Consider the following 15,953-nt stretch of genomic DNA (forward strand, 5'->3'; position numbering starts at 1 on the left):
GCCAAAAACACCATAATTTGGCATGTGGAAAAAAAAGGGCAAAGATGCAAGGCTATAGTATGGCAAAAATGTCAAAATTTGACATGTCCCAAAAACAGCTGGAAACCACATAAGAACACATAAAATAGCCTTCCAAGACACATCATAACATAGAAAGTTGCAAAAACGGCAAAAAACATCACAATTTGCCATATGGAAAAAAATGACAGAATATGCAAGGCTATAGTATGGCAAAAATGTCAAAATGTGACATGTCTCAAAAACAGCTGAAAACCACATTAAACCACATAAAATATCCTTCCATGTAAAGCCACAGCATAGAAAGATGCCAAAAGGGCCAAAAATGACATCATTTGGAATGTGGAAAAATTGAGCGAAAATGCAAGGCTATAGTATAGCAAAAATGTCAAAATTTGACATGTCCCAAAAACAGCTGAAAACCACATTTGAACACATAAAATAGCCTCCCAAAACACGTTATAGCACAGAAAGTTGCAAAAACGGCAAAAAACACCATAATTTGGCATGTGGAAAAAAATGGGCAAAGATGCAAGGCTATAGTATGGCAAAAATGTCAAAATGTGACATGTCCCAGAAACAGCTGAAAACCACAGAAAAACACATAAAATAGGTTTCCAAGACACGCTATAGCACAGAAAGTTGCAAAAACGGCCAAAAACACTATAATTTGGCATGTGGAAAAAAGTGGCCGAATATGCAAGGCTATAGTATGGCAAAAATGTCCAAATTTGACATGTCCCAAAAACAGCTGAAAACCACATAAGAACACATAAAATAGCCTCCCAAAACACGTTATATCACAGAAAGTTGCAAAAACGACCAAAAACACCATAATTTCCCATGTGGAAAAAAAAGGGCAAAGATGCAAGGCTATAGTATGGCAAAAATGTCAAAATGTGAGATGTCCCAAAAAAAGCTAAAAACCACATAAGAACACATACAATAGGCTTCCAAGACACGTCATAGCATAGAAAGTTGCAAAAACGGCCAAAAACTCCATAATTTGGCATGTGGAAAAAAATGACAGAATATGCAAGGCTATAGTATGGCAAAAATGTCAAAATGTGACATGTCTCAAAAACAGCTGGAAACCACATAAGAACACATAAAATAGCCTTCCAAGACACATCATAGCATAGAAAGTTGCAAAAACGGCCCAAAACACCATAATTTGCCATATGGAAAAAATGGGCAAAGAAGCAAGGCTATAGTATGGCAAAAATATCAAAATTTGACATGTCCCAAAAACAGCTGGAAACAACATTAAACCACATAAAATATCCTTCCATGTAAAGCCACAGCATAGAAAGATGCCAAAAGGGCCAAAAATGACATCATTTGGAATGTGGAAAAATTGAGCGAAAATGCAAGGCTATAGTATAGCAAAAATGTCAAAATGTGACATGTCCCAAAAACAGCTGAAAACCACAGAAAAACACATAAAATAGCCTCCCAAAACACGTTATAGCATAGAAAGTTGCAAAAACGGCAAAAAACACCATAATTTGGCATGTGGAAAAAAATGGGCAAAGATGCAAGGCTATAGTATGGCAAAAATGTCAAAATGTGACATGTCCCAAAAACAGCTGAAAACCACAGAAAAACACATAAAATAGGTTTCCAAGACACGCTATAGCACAGAAAGTTGCAAAAAAGGCCAAAAACACCATAATTTGGTATGTGGAAAAAAATGGGCAAAGATGCAAGGCTATAGTATGGCAAAAATGTCCAAATTTGACATGTCCCAAAAACAGCTGAAAACCACATAAGAACACATAAAATAGCCTTCCAAGACACAACATAGCATAGAAAGTTGCAAAAAGGGCCAAAAACACCATAATTTGGCATGTGGCAAAAATGATCGAAAATGCAAGGCTATAGTATGGCAAAAATGTCAAAATTTGACATGTCCCAAAAACAACTGAAAACCACATAAGAACACATACAATAGGCTTCCAAGACACACCATAGCATAGAAAGTTGCAAAAACGGCCCAAAACACCATAATTTGCCATGTTAAAAAAAATACAGAATATGCAAGGCTATAGTATGCCAAATATGTCAAAATGTGACGTGTCTCAAAAACAACTGAAAACAACATAAGAACACATAAAATAGACTTCCAAGACACATCATAGCATAGAGAGTTGCAAAAACGGCCAAAAACACCATAATTTGGCATGTGGAAAAAAAAGGGCAAAGATGCAAGGCTATAGTATGGCAAAAATGTCAAAATTTGACATGTCTCAAAAACAGCTGAAAACCACATTAGAACACATAAAATAGCCTCCCAAAACACGTTATAGCACAGAAAGTTGCAAAAACGACCCAAAACACCATAATTTGCCATGTGGAAAAAAAAGGGCAAAGATGCAAGGCTATAGTATGGCAAAAATGTCAAAATTTGACATGTCTCAAAAACAGCTGAAAACCACATTAGAACACATAAAATAGCCTCCCAAAACACGTTATAGCACAGAAAGTTGCAAAAACGACCAAAAACACCATAATTTGCCATGTGGAAAAAAAAGGGAAAAGATGCAAGGCTATAGTATGGCAAAAATGTCAAAATTTGACATGTCCCAAAAACAGCTGGAAACCACATAAGAACACATAAAATAGCCTTCCAAGACACATCATAACATAGAAAGTTGCAAAAACGGCAAAAAACATCACAATTTGCCATATGGAAAAAAATGACAGAATATGCAAGGCTATAGTATGGCAAAAATGTCAAAATGTGACATGTCTCAAAAACAGCTGGAAACCACATGAAACAACATAAAATAGCCTTCCATGTAAAGCCACAGCATAGAAAGATGCCAAAAGGGCCAAAAAAGACATCATTTGGAATGTGGAAAAATGGAGCGAAAATGCAAGGCTATAGTATGGCAAAAATGTCAAAATGTGACATGTCCCAAAAACAGCTGAAAACCACATTAGAACACATAAAATAGCCTCCCAAAACACGTTATATCACAGAAAGTTGCAAAAACGACCAAAAACACCATAATTTCCCATGTGGAAAAAAAAGGGCAAAGATGCAAGGCTATAGTATGGCAAAAATGTCAAAATGTGAGATGTCCCAAAAAAAGCTAAAAAACACATAAGAACACATACAATAGGCTTCCAAGACACGTCATAGCATAGAAAGTTGCAAAAACGGCCAAAAACTCCATAATTTGGCATGTGGAAAAAAATGACAGAATATGCAAGGCTATAGTATGGCAAAAATGTCAAAATGTGACATGTCTCAAAAACAGCTGGAAACCACATAAGAACACATAAAATAGCCTTCCAAGACACATCATAGCATAGAAAGTTGCAAAAACGGCCCAAAACACCATAATTTGCCATATGGAAAAAATGGGCAAAGAAGCAAGGCTATAGTATGGCAAAAATATCAAAATTTGACATGTTCGAAAAAACAGCTGGAAACAACATTAAACCACATAAAATATCCTTCCATGTAAAGCCACAGCATAGAAAGATACCAAAAGGGCCAAAAATGACATCATTTGGAATGTGGAAAAATTGAGCGAAAATGCAAGGCTATAGTATAGCAAAAATGTCCAAATTTGACATGTCCCAAAAACAGCTGAAAACCACATTAGAACACATAAAATAGCCTTCCAAGACACAACATAGCATAGAAAGTTGCAAAAAGGGCCAAAAACACCATAATTTGGCATGTGGCAAAAATGATCGAAAATGCAAGGCTATAGTATGGCAAAAATGTCAAAATTTGACATGTCCCAAAAACAACTGAAAACCACATAAGAACACATACAATAGGCTTCCAAGACACACCATAGCATAGAAAGTTGCAAAAACGGCCCAAAACACCATAATTTGCCATGTTAAAAAAAATACAGAATATGCAAGGCTATAGTATGCCAAATATGTCAAAATGTGACGTGTCTCAAAAACAACTGAAAACAACATAAGAACACATAAAATAGCCTTCCAAGACACATCATAGCACAGAAAGTTGCAAAAACGACCAAAAACACCATAATTTGCCATGTGGAAAAAAAGGGCAAAGAAGCAAGGCTATAGTATGGCAAAAATATCAAAATTTGACATGTCCCAAAAACAGCTGGAAACAACATTAAACCACATAAAATAGCCTTCCAAGACACATCATAACATAGAAAGTTGCAAAAACGGCCAAAAGCACCATAATTTGCCATATGGAAAAAAATGACAGAATAGGCAAGGCTATAGTATGGCAAAAATGTCAAAATGTGACATGTCTCAAAAACAGCTGAAAACCACATTAAACCACATAAAATATCCTTCCATGTAAAGCCACAGCATAGAAAGATGCCAAAAGGGCCAAAATGACATCATTTGGAATGTGGAAAAATTGAGCGAAATGCAAGGCTATAGTATAGCAAAAATGTCAAAATTTGACATGTCCCAAAAACAGCTGAAAACCACATTTGAACACATAAAATAGCCTCCCAAAACACGTTATAACATAGAAAGTTGCAAAAACGGCAAAAAACACCATAATTTGGCATGTGGAAAAAAATGGGCAAAGATGCAAGGCTATAGTATGGCAAAAATGTCAAAATGTGACATGTCCCAGAAACAGCTGAAAACCACAGAAAAACACATAAAATAGGTTTCCAAGACACGCTATAGCACAGAAAGTTGCAAAAACGGCCAAAAACACTATAATTTGGCATGTGGAAAAAAGTGGCCGAATATGCAAGGCTATAGTATGGCAAAAATGTCCAAATTTGACATGTCCCAAAAACAGCTGAAAACCACATAAGAACACATAAAATAGCCTTCCAAGACACAACATAGCATAGAAAGTTGCAAAAAGGGCCAAAAACACCATAATTTGGCATGTGGCAAAAATTATCGAAAATGCAAGGCTATAGTATGGCAAAATGTCAAAATTTGACATGTCCCAAAAACAACTGAAAACCACATAAGAACACATACAATAGGCTTCCAAGACACACCATAGCATAGAAAGTTGCAAAAACGGCCCAAAACACCATAATTTGCCATGTTAAAAAAAATACAGAATATGCAAGGCTATAGTATGCCAAATATGTCAAAATGTGACGTGTCTCAAAAACAACTGAAAACAACATAAGAACACATAAAATAGACTTCCAAGACACATCATAGCATAGAAAGTTGCAAAAACGGCCAAAAACACCATAATTTGGCATGTGGAAAAAAATGGGCAAAGATGCAAGGCTATAGTATGGCAAAAATGTCAAAATTTGACATGTCCCAAAAACAGCTGGAAACCACATAAGAACACATAAAATAGCCTTCCAAGACACATCATAACATAGAAAGTTGCAAAAACGGCAAAAAACATCACAATTTGCCATATGGAAAAAAATGACAGAATATGCAAGGCTATAGTATGGCAAAAATGTCAAAATGTGACATGTCTCAAAAACAGCTGAAAACCACATTAAACCACATAAAATATCCTTCCATGTAAAGCCACAGCATAGAAAGATGCCAAAAGGGCCAAAAATGACATCATTTGGAATGTGGAAAAATTGAGCGAAAATGCAAGGCTATAGTATAGCAAAAATGTCAAAATTTGACATGTCCCAAAAACAGCTGAAAACCACATTTGAACACATAAAATAGCCTCCCAAAACACGTTATAACATAGAAAGTTGCAAAAACGGCAAAAAACACCATAATTTGGCATGTGGAAAAAAATGGGCAAAGATGCAAGGCTATAGTATGGCAAAAATGTCAAAATGTGACATGTCCCAGAAACAGCTGAAAACCACAGAAAAACACATAAAATAGGTTTCCAAGACACGCTATAGCACAGAAAGTTGCAAAAACGGCCAAAAACACTATAATTTGGCATGTGGAAAAAAGTGGCCGAATATGCAAGGCTATAGTATGGCAAAAATGTCCAAATTTGACATGTCCCAAAAACAGCTGAAAACCACATAAGAACACATAAAATAGCCTTCCAAGACACAACATAGCATAGAAAGTTGCAAAAAGGGCCAAAAACACCATAATTTGGCATGTGGCAAAAATGATCGAAAATGCAAGGCTATAGTATGGCAAAAATGTCAAAATTTGACATGTCCCAAAAACAACTGAAAACCACATAAGAACACATACAATAGGCTTCCAAGACACACCATAGCATAGAAAGTTGCAAAAACGGCCCAAAACACCATAATTTGCCATGTTAAAAAAAATACAGAATATGCAAGGCTATAGTATGCCAAATATGTCAAAATGTGACGTGTCTCAAAAACAACTGAAAACAACATAAGAACACTTCCAGACTTCCAAGACACATCATAGCATAGAAAGTTGCAAAAACGGCCAAAAACACCATAATTTGGCATGTGGAAAAAAAAGGGCAAAGATGCAAGGCTATAGTACGGCGAAATTTTGAAAATTTGACATGTCTCAAAAACAGCTGAAAACCACATTAGAACACATAAAATAGCCTCCCAAAACACGTTATCGCACAGAAAGTTGCAAAAACGACCAAAAACACCATAATTTGCCATGTGGAAAAAAATGACAGAATATGCAAGGCTATAGTATGGCAAAAATGTCAAAATTTGACATGTCCCAAAAACAGCTGGAAACCACATAAGAACACATAAAATAGCCTTCCAAGACACATCATAACATAGAAAGTTGCAAAAACAGCAAAAAACATCACAATTTGTCATATGGAAAAAAATGACAGAATATGCAAGGCTATAGTATGGCAAAAATGTCAAAATGTGACATGTCTCAAAAACAGCTGAAAACAACATAAGAACACATAAAATAGCCTCCCAAAACACGTTATAGCACAGAAAGTTGCATAAACGGTCAAAAACACCATTATTTGGCATGTGGAAAAAAAAGGGCAAAGATGCAAGGCTATAGTATGGCATAAATGTCAAAATGTGACATGTCTCAAAAACAGCTGGAAACCACATAAGAACACATAAAACAGCCTTCCAAGACACGCCATAGCATAGAAAGTTGCAAAAACGGCCCAAAAACACCATAATTTGCCATGTGGAAAAAAATGGGCAAAGATGCAAGGCTATAGTATGGCAAAAATGTCAAAATTTGACATGTCCCAAAAACAGCTGGAAACCAAATTAAAACACATAAAATAGGCTTCCAAAACACGTTATAGCACAGAAAGTTGCAAAAACGACCAAAAACACCATAATTTGGCATGTGGAATAAAATGACTGAATATGCAAGGCTATAGTATGGCAAAAATGTCAAAATGTGACATGTCCCAAAAACAGCTGAAAACCACATAAGAAAACATAAAATAGCCTTCCAAGACACAACATAGCATAGAAAGTTGTAAAAAGGGCCAAAACACCATAATTTGGCATATGGAAAAAAATGGGCAAAGATGCAAGGCTATAGTATGGCAAAAATGTCAAAATGTGACATGTCCCAAAAACAGCTGAAAACCACATAAAAACACATAAAATAGCCTTCCAAGACACATCATAACATAGAAAGTTGCAAAAACGGCAAAAAACATCACAATTTGCCATATGGAAAAAAATGACAGAATATGCAAGGCTATAGTATGGCAAAAATGTCAAAATGTGACATGTCTCAAAAACAGCTGGAAACCACATTAAACCACATAAAATATTCTTCCATGTAAAGCCACAGCATAGAAAGATGCCAAAAGGGCTAAAAAAGACATCATTTGGAATGTGGAAAAATGGAGCGAATATGCAAGGCTATAGTATGGAAAAAATGTCAAAATTTGACATGTCCCAAAAACAGCTGAAAACCACAGTAGAACACATTAAATAGCCTCCCAAAACACGTTATAGCACAGAAAGTTGCAAAAACGGCCAAAAACACCATAATTTGGCATGTGGAAAAAAATGGGCAAAGATGCAAGGCAAAAATGTCAAAATGTGACATGTCCCAAAAACAGCTGGAAACCACATAAGAACACATAAAATAGCCTCCCAAAACACGTTATAGCACAGAAAGTTGCAAAAACTGCAAAAAAAACACCATAATTTGGCATGTGGAATAAAATGACCGAATATGCAAGGCTATAGTATGGCAAAAATGTCAAAATTTGACATCTCTCAAAAACAGCTGAAAACCACATTAGAACACATAAAATAGGCTTCCAAGACACGCCATAGCATAGAAAGTTGCAAAAAAGGCCAAAAACACCATAATTTGGTATGTGGAAAAAAATGGGCAAAGATGCAAGGCTATAGTATGGCAAAAATGTCAAAATTTGACATGTCCCAAAAACAGCTGAAAACCACATAAGAACACATAAAACAGCCTTCCAAGACACAACATAGCATAGAAAGTTGCAAAAAGGGCCAAAAAACACCATAATTTGGCATATGGAAAAAAACTGGGCAAAGATGCAAGGCTATAGAATGGCAAAAATGTCAAAATGTGACATTTCCCAAAAACAGCTGAAAACCACATAAAAACACATAAAATGGGTTTCCAAGACACGCTATAGCATAGAAAGTTGCAAAAACGGCCAAAAACACCATAATTTGGCATGTGGAAAAAAATGGCCGAATATGCAAGGCTATAGTATGGCAAAAATGTCCAAATTTGACATGTCTCAAAAACAGTTGGAAACCACATAAGAACACACAAAATAGCCTTCCAAGACACATCGTAGCATAGAAAGTTGCAAAAACGGCAAAAAACATCACAATTTGCCATATGGAAAAAAATGACAGAATATGCAAGGCTATAGTATGGCAAAAATGTCAAAATGTGACATGTCTCAAAAACAGCTGGAAACCACATTAAACCACATAAAATATCCTTCCATGTAAAGCCACAGCATAGAAAGATGCCAAAAGGGCCAAAAAAGACATCATTTGGAATGTGGAAAAATGGAGCAAAAATGCAAGGCTATAGTATGGCAAAAATGTCAAAATTTGACATGTCCCAAAAACAGCTGAAAACCACAGTAGAACACATTAAATAGCCTCCCAAAACACGTTATAGCACAGAAAGTTGCAAAAATGGCCAAAAACACCATAATTTGGCATGTGGAAAAAAAAGGGCAAAGATGCAAGGCTATAGTATGGCAAAAATGTCAAAATGTGACATGTCCCAAAAACAGCTGGAAACCACATAAGAACACATAAAATAGCCTCCCAAAACACGTTATAGCACAGAAAGTTGCAAAAACGGCCAAAAACACCATAATTTGGCATGTGGAAAAAAATGGGCAAAGATGCAAGGCTATAGTATGGCAAAAATGTCAAAATGTGACATGTCTCAAAAACAGCTGGAAACCACATAAGAACACATAAAATAGCCTCCCAAAACACGTTATAGCACAGAAAGTTGCAAAAATGGCAAAAAACACCATAATTTGGCATATGGAAAAAAATGGGCAAAGATGCAAGGCTATAGTCAGTCAGTCAGTCATTTTCTGTAACCGCTTGTCCTCGTAAGGGTCGCGGGGGGGGCTGGAGCCAATCCCAGCTGTCATCGGGCGGAAGGTGGGGTACACCCTGGACAGTTCGCCAGACTATCGCAGGGCCGACACATAGATGAACAACCAGACACACTCACAGTCACACCTAAGGGCAATTTTAGAGTCATCAATTAACCTGAGCTGCATGTCTTTGGACTGTGGGAGGAAGCCGGAGACCCCGGAGAGAACCCACGCGGCGAGGGGAGAACATGCAAACTCCGCACAGAAGGGCCCCCGCCCGGACCGAACCCTGTACCAACCGGGATTCGAACCGGGGACCCTCTTGCTGTGAGGCAACAGTGCTAACCATAAAGCCACCGTGCCGCCCCCTGCAAGGCTATAGTATGGCAAAAATGTCAAAATTTGACATGTCCCAAAAACAGCAGAAAACCACATAAGAACACATACAATAGGCTTCCAAGACACAACATAGCATAGAAAGTTGCAAAAAGGGCCAAAAAACACCATAATTTGGCATATGGAAAAAAACTGGGCAAAGATGCAAGGCTATAGAATGGCAAAAATGTCAAAATGTGACATTTCCCAAAAACAGCTGAAAACCACATAAAAACACATAAAATGGGTTTCCAAGACACGCTATAGCATAGAAAGTTGCAAAAACGGCCAAAAACACCATAATTTGGCATGTGGAAAAAAATGGCCGAATATGCAAGGCTATAGTATGGCAAAACTGTCCAAATTTGACATGTCCCAAAAACAGCTGGAAACCACATAAGAACACATAAAATAGGCTTCCAAGACACGTCATAGCATAGAAAGTTGCAAAAACGGTCAAAAACACCATTATTTGGCATGTGGGAAAAAAAGGGCAAAGATGCAAGGCTATAGTATGGCAAAAATGTCAAAATGTGACATGTCCCAAAAACAGCTGAAAACCACATTAGAACACATAAAATAGCCTCCCAAAACACGTTATAGCACAGAAAGTTGTAAAAACGGCCAAAAACACCATAATTTGGCATGTGGAAAAAATGGGCAAAGATGCAAGGCTATAGTATGGCAAAAATGTCAAAATGTGACATGTCTCAAAAACAGCTGGAAACCACATAAGAACACATAAAACAGCCTTCCAAGACACGTCATAGCACAGAAAGTTGCAAAAACGGTCCAAAACACCATAATTTGCCATGTGGAAAAAAATGACAGAATATGCAAGGCTATAGTATGTCAAAAATGTCAAAATTTGACATGTCCCAAAAACAGCTGGAAACCACATAAGAACACATAAAATAGGCTTCCAAGACACGTCATAGCATAGAAAGTTGCAAAAACGGTCAAAAACACCATTATTTGGCATGTGGAAAAAAAAGGGCAAAGATGCAAGGCTATAGTATGGCAAAAATGTCAAAATGTGACATGTCCCAAAAACAGCTGAAAAACACATTCGAACACATAAAATAGCCTCCCAAAGCACGTTATAGCACAGAAAGTTGCAAAAACGGCAAAAAACACCATAATTTGGCGTGTTGAAAAAAATGACCGAATATGCAAGGCTATAGTATGGCAAAAATGTCAAAATTTGACATGTCCCAAAAACAACTGAAAACTAAATTAAAACACATAAAATAGGCTTCCAAGACACGCCATAGCATAGAAAGTTGCAAAAAAGGCCAAAAATGCCATAATTTTGCATGTGGAAACAAAAGGGCAAAGATGCAAGGCTATAGTATGGCAAAAATGTCAAAATGTGACATGTCCCAAAAACAGCTGGAAACCAAATTAAAACACATAAAATAGCCTTCCAAGACACGCCATAGCATAGAAAGTTGCCAAAAGGGCCCAACACACAATAATTTGGCATGTGGAAAAATTGTCGGAAAATGCAAGGCTATAGTATGGCAAAAATGTCAAAATGTGACATGTCCCAAAAACAGCTGGAAACAACATTAAACCACATAAAATATCCTTCCATGTAAAGCCACAGAATAGAAAGATGCAAAAAGGGCCAAAAAGGACATCATTTGGAATGTGGAAAATAAGCGAAAATGCAAGGCTATACTATGGCACAAATGTAAAATTTTGATATGTCTCAAAAAGAGCTGCAAACCACATCAGAAAAGATGAAATAGCCTTCCGAGACATGCCATAGCATAGAAAGTTGCAAAAACACCATAATTTGTCATGTGGAAAAAATGAGTGAAAATGCAAGGCTATAGTATGGCAATAAAATCAAAATTTGACATGCCCCATAAACAACTGGAAACCACATTAAAACACAAAATAGCCTTGCAAGACATGCCATTGCATAGAAAGTTGCAAAAAGGGCCAAAATCCCCATAATTTGGCGTGTGGAAAAATTGACCGAAAATTCAAGGCTATAGTTTGGCAAAAATGTCAACTTTGACTTTTCCTTAAAACAGCTGAAAACCACATTAAGCCACATAAAATAGCCTTTCAAGACAAGTCATTGCATAGAAAGCTGCAAAAAGGTTAAAAAACACAATAATTTGCCATGTGGAAAAAATGACCAAAAAAGCAAGGTTATAGTATGGCAAAAATGTCAAAATTTAACATGTCCTAAAAGCAGCCAAAAACACCCCTGAATAGCCTGTCGAGACATGCCGTATCATAGAATGTTGCAAAAAAGGGATAAAACCACCATAATTTGGTATGTCGAAAAATGTTTCAAAAAAATGGTCACAGGAAAGCGTGTCTTAAACAGTATAAAAAAGTGATATTACATCATGAAATTGTAAAAAAGAGTAACAGTGCTATATGTCATGAAGATATTGAAAAACCCACATCATATGGTCTGCAAATATAATTGTTTAAAAAATGCATAGAATCATATGGAAAAAATGGGGGAACAAACCCTCGGAAAAAAAAATCACAGAATAGTATATCAAAACAATGTTAAAAATGGTCATAGTATAGTGTAGCCTCTCATTGTATAGTATGCCAAGAAAGTGTAAAATGATCAAGTCACTGTATATGTATGTCAAAAAAATAAATAAAACATCATAGTATATTATGTCAAAATTTCTTTTTAAAAAAATCATAGAATAGTATGTAATAAAGCTTGCCACATTTGAGAATTACTTTTCACATTCAACACAAGTGACATCTACAGAAATGTAAATCAATATATATTTTTGTTTTATACATGGTAAAATAAGGTGTGTTGATCCTACGCAGGACAAACTGTTTTGCCGTGATATGGGGACAATGTTTTTGTAAATCGAAGGTGCGGTATGCTTTGACGTGCACTGTGCAGTGCTGCAGACATCCACGGAATTACACCAACAATCGTTTATTCCAATTGTGCTGAACTGGACTATTTACTACTTACTTTTCAGGTGAATCATCCTGCTGATGCACATTATTCTCCACTAGGCTGCGACTGAGGGCAGACTTCATGTTCCCTTCCATGCCTCTCTTGTCCTGGGCTGCCAGACCATGGGACAGGCCGTCCAATGCCGGGTTGAGGGATCTGGACATGTAGGTGTCTGCTGAATGAGGCCGCTGGCGAAAGGGTGAGGTGGGGCAGCAAGGAGACAGGCGGTTAATTAATGGAGTGAGGAGGTCGGCGTGGCCAGCCTTGCTGGGCTTCACCAGACGTTCCACGTGGATGTTGAGCGTCTTTTGCTCAAAAGCGCAGGAGAAGGCACCTGGAGAGACGTTCTGCAACCAGGAAAGTAGCGACAAGTCCAGTTCATCACAGCCATTCCCGCAAAGCAAATCCACGCCGAGCAGCACCTCACCCTCTGTGATCTCCTCACCAGTTGCTTTACTCTGGAAAACAAAAAACGAGGGGTTTGACCATCAAACATGACTAAAAATGTTCTTTTTGTGTGTGTGTGTGTGTGTGTGTGTGTGTGTGTGTGTGTGTGTGTTAGCCCTGACAATTTCAAATAAATAGGAGTGCAATCAAATCTAATGTTTTTGACTGATTTGATTGGAACTTAAGATTACATTAGATGACAAAAACAACACACACAAACAACTGAGTACCGTGCATTAAAATGTCTTTTAATAGATTTTTGAGTACCTCTATAGGTTTGGAGAATTAACGTTAAGTTTGAGCCTTGTAACCCTTTTATTTTGGGTATCACATTACCTGACAAAACTCGACACAGCACTCATAAAGGATCCCTTTGATGAGCAGCTGGAAGAGGCGGTTTCCACTCGCCCTGAAGCCAGCCTCGCTCAGCTTCCTGTCAGCAGGGATGAACTCAGCTACCATAGCACAGGCCTCCTCGAAGCAGTGGACACGTGCCGTGCTCGGGTTCCAGTCTTTGAACTCTGCATGGTGGGTGAGACGTGGCAGAGTGAGGAGGAGACATAGCTTGCTGTAGTCTTCCTTGGTTGGACAGAACTCCTCCAGACTGTGGAGGTACTTCACCGCCGCTTGCATGGTGAGCTCCAGCTGTGGATGACAGAAAATTCATCCAGGACAAATGACTATGTGGTTGTTAAGATGATATTTTCTTAATCTGAGGTCTGTTTTTTGTAAAACCACACTTGTGTGTGTGTGTGTCTAAGTTGTAGAGGAGGCTTCATATTTATATTGGCTTCGGTAAGTGCATGCCTGGTTGTTTGGTGTAAGGTCATAAAATTTATTCTGTGCTGTCTTAAATCAGTCTTTTTCTTGTCTCGATTTTCTGATTAAATTGAACATTTTTATGTTGTCACGCGTTTTACGTCTTGGCTCATGCAAATAGAGAAGTTCAATGATGTGAAAATTCTTAACAACCAATAGCTGTGCTTTCTCCAACACCAAACAGGAGGCAGTAATCATGGAGGAGACTCCAGGGAGGCACAGGGAAGTGAAAAAGTCTCTGTTGTCTTGTATAGTGGAAAAGGAGAAACAGGTGGAGTTGTGGAGTGAACAGAAGTCAGTGATTAATTGGGTGTTTATCTGATCCACCAACCAGCATTTATTTAAATCAGAAATTTGAAATTAAAACAGTTTGTCTCTCATTTCAACACTCTCCTCCAACTAAAATAATGCAGCTAGCCAACAAAGGCTGATAGTGAGTTGAGCTGACGAAATCCAAAATATAAAGTTTATAGGCAAATACAGTTTACTTTTATGGATTAGATTTATGCCAAATTGACAACAATGCTGTCAACATATGGTGCCTTTTACTTGTGTTTCTAGAGTTAAGCATCTTTTGCGGATGCGTTCATCGGTAATATTTCATATTTTTTAAGGGGAGTTTGTTATATTTTTTTTTCGCCAGGAGTAGGATGGGATGAAATCTCAAAAGAAAAAATAGTTTTAGTCTTGCAAAAAATGATCCTGCAAGCTCCCCAGTCTTTGCTAAATCTTAAAGTGCATTACTAAAAACTATGACAGGGCGACTGAGTCCTTTAGTCTTTTTCAAAATCTGTATTATAGTCTTTAGTAGGATGTAATCACAGGCCTCCTCTACCAACCACTGAGCAGCAGAACACTAACCATGCTCAAGGGCAATTTGAATGTTTTTGGTTTCCAAGCTAGAGTCCTTCCACTGGTGAGCCCCCTCTGATGACCTCTAGGCTTCCTTACATTTGTTCATTTTACAAATTGCCAATCCTCATTTATTATTTTCCTAATTGCATATTTACGTACATTCTGAGGGTCTTCAGCCGCAGACATGGCGTTATTTACACACAGAGCTTCCAGAAACTTCTGCTTCAGAATGATGTAACGGAACCTGAAAACATAAATCTCAGTATTAAGAGATATACATTTAAGACATAAACTGATAAATCCTACGGTAACATTTCTTGGTTTTGGGTTATTTTGATAAACGTGTTATTGAATCAGGTAGGACACCAGAGTTTTCACTGTTCTTTAGAAGTGTTGAGTGTTTGGTAGGAAACAGAGGCTGTCAGTGATATGACATGATCTTGCCACTACTGCACTGGGACTTGACCTAATTTCGCTCCAAAGGCTACCAGTCTCCTGCTTTACTGGTGAGTCCAACTCAGTAACCAGTGAAAGGAAACCTCAAAACTGTACTCAATATTAGACTTGAAATACAGACAAAGAAGCAACACAACTGTACTTCAAATAAGACAATTTATAGCTGCTGGAATGAGGTTCAGCGAGGCCTTTTGTTCTCATAATGTCTCAACAATAAATTAAAACTAGTCTGGTTGTCCTTAAAAAGTCACTCCTTGTTTTTTGACTAATGTCTCTCACCTTTTCTTGTCAAACTTTTCCATTCCTTCCAGAGGTTGAATGAACTGCATCACTTCCTCCCACTGCCCGTCCAGAATCAGTTGCCTGTTGAAAGCAGCAAATAAACAATTTAAGAGATTCCAGATCCCTGTTTCCATCATAATGGTGCAGTTAACCCAAACCATCTGAAATGAACATGAAAAAAAGGAAGAATATGCACCTAAAGATACTGAGACACGAGCAATCCCAGATCTCAACAAATAACTCTGCCTGCTCCAAATCTGCTTCAAACATCTGTAAAACTGAAATCTTCCCTCTCAGGAC

At 37.5% G+C, this 15,953-nt stretch overlaps 1 protein-coding gene across 3 annotated transcripts in view; it reads right to left on the reverse strand.

Moving 5' to 3' along the window:
• Nucleotides 1–15,953, reverse strand: part of LOC121941108 (WD repeat-containing protein 47-like) — a 40,906-nt gene that overhangs the window by 22,887 nt on the left and 2,066 nt on the right. For all 3 annotated transcript variants that reach the window (XM_042483828.2, XM_088077642.1, XM_088077643.1), the window contains exons 3-6: nt 15,651–15,734; nt 15,075–15,159; nt 13,578–13,886; nt 12,810–13,252 (exon numbers count right to left, since the gene is read on the reverse strand). In XM_042483828.2, the coding sequence (XP_042339762.2) occupies nt 12,810–13,252; nt 13,578–13,886; nt 15,075–15,159; nt 15,651–15,734 (921 nt within the window). The remainder of the gene's footprint in view (nt 1–12,809; nt 13,253–13,577; nt 13,887–15,074; nt 15,160–15,650; nt 15,735–15,953) is intronic.

The sequence above is a fragment of the Plectropomus leopardus genome, chromosome 5 (genome assembly GCF_026936395.1).
Source record: "Plectropomus leopardus strain MGB_pleo_1.0 chromosome 5, ASM2693639v1, whole genome shotgun sequence".
NCBI classification, from domain to species: Eukaryota; Metazoa; Chordata; class Actinopteri; order Perciformes; family Serranidae; genus Plectropomus; species Plectropomus leopardus.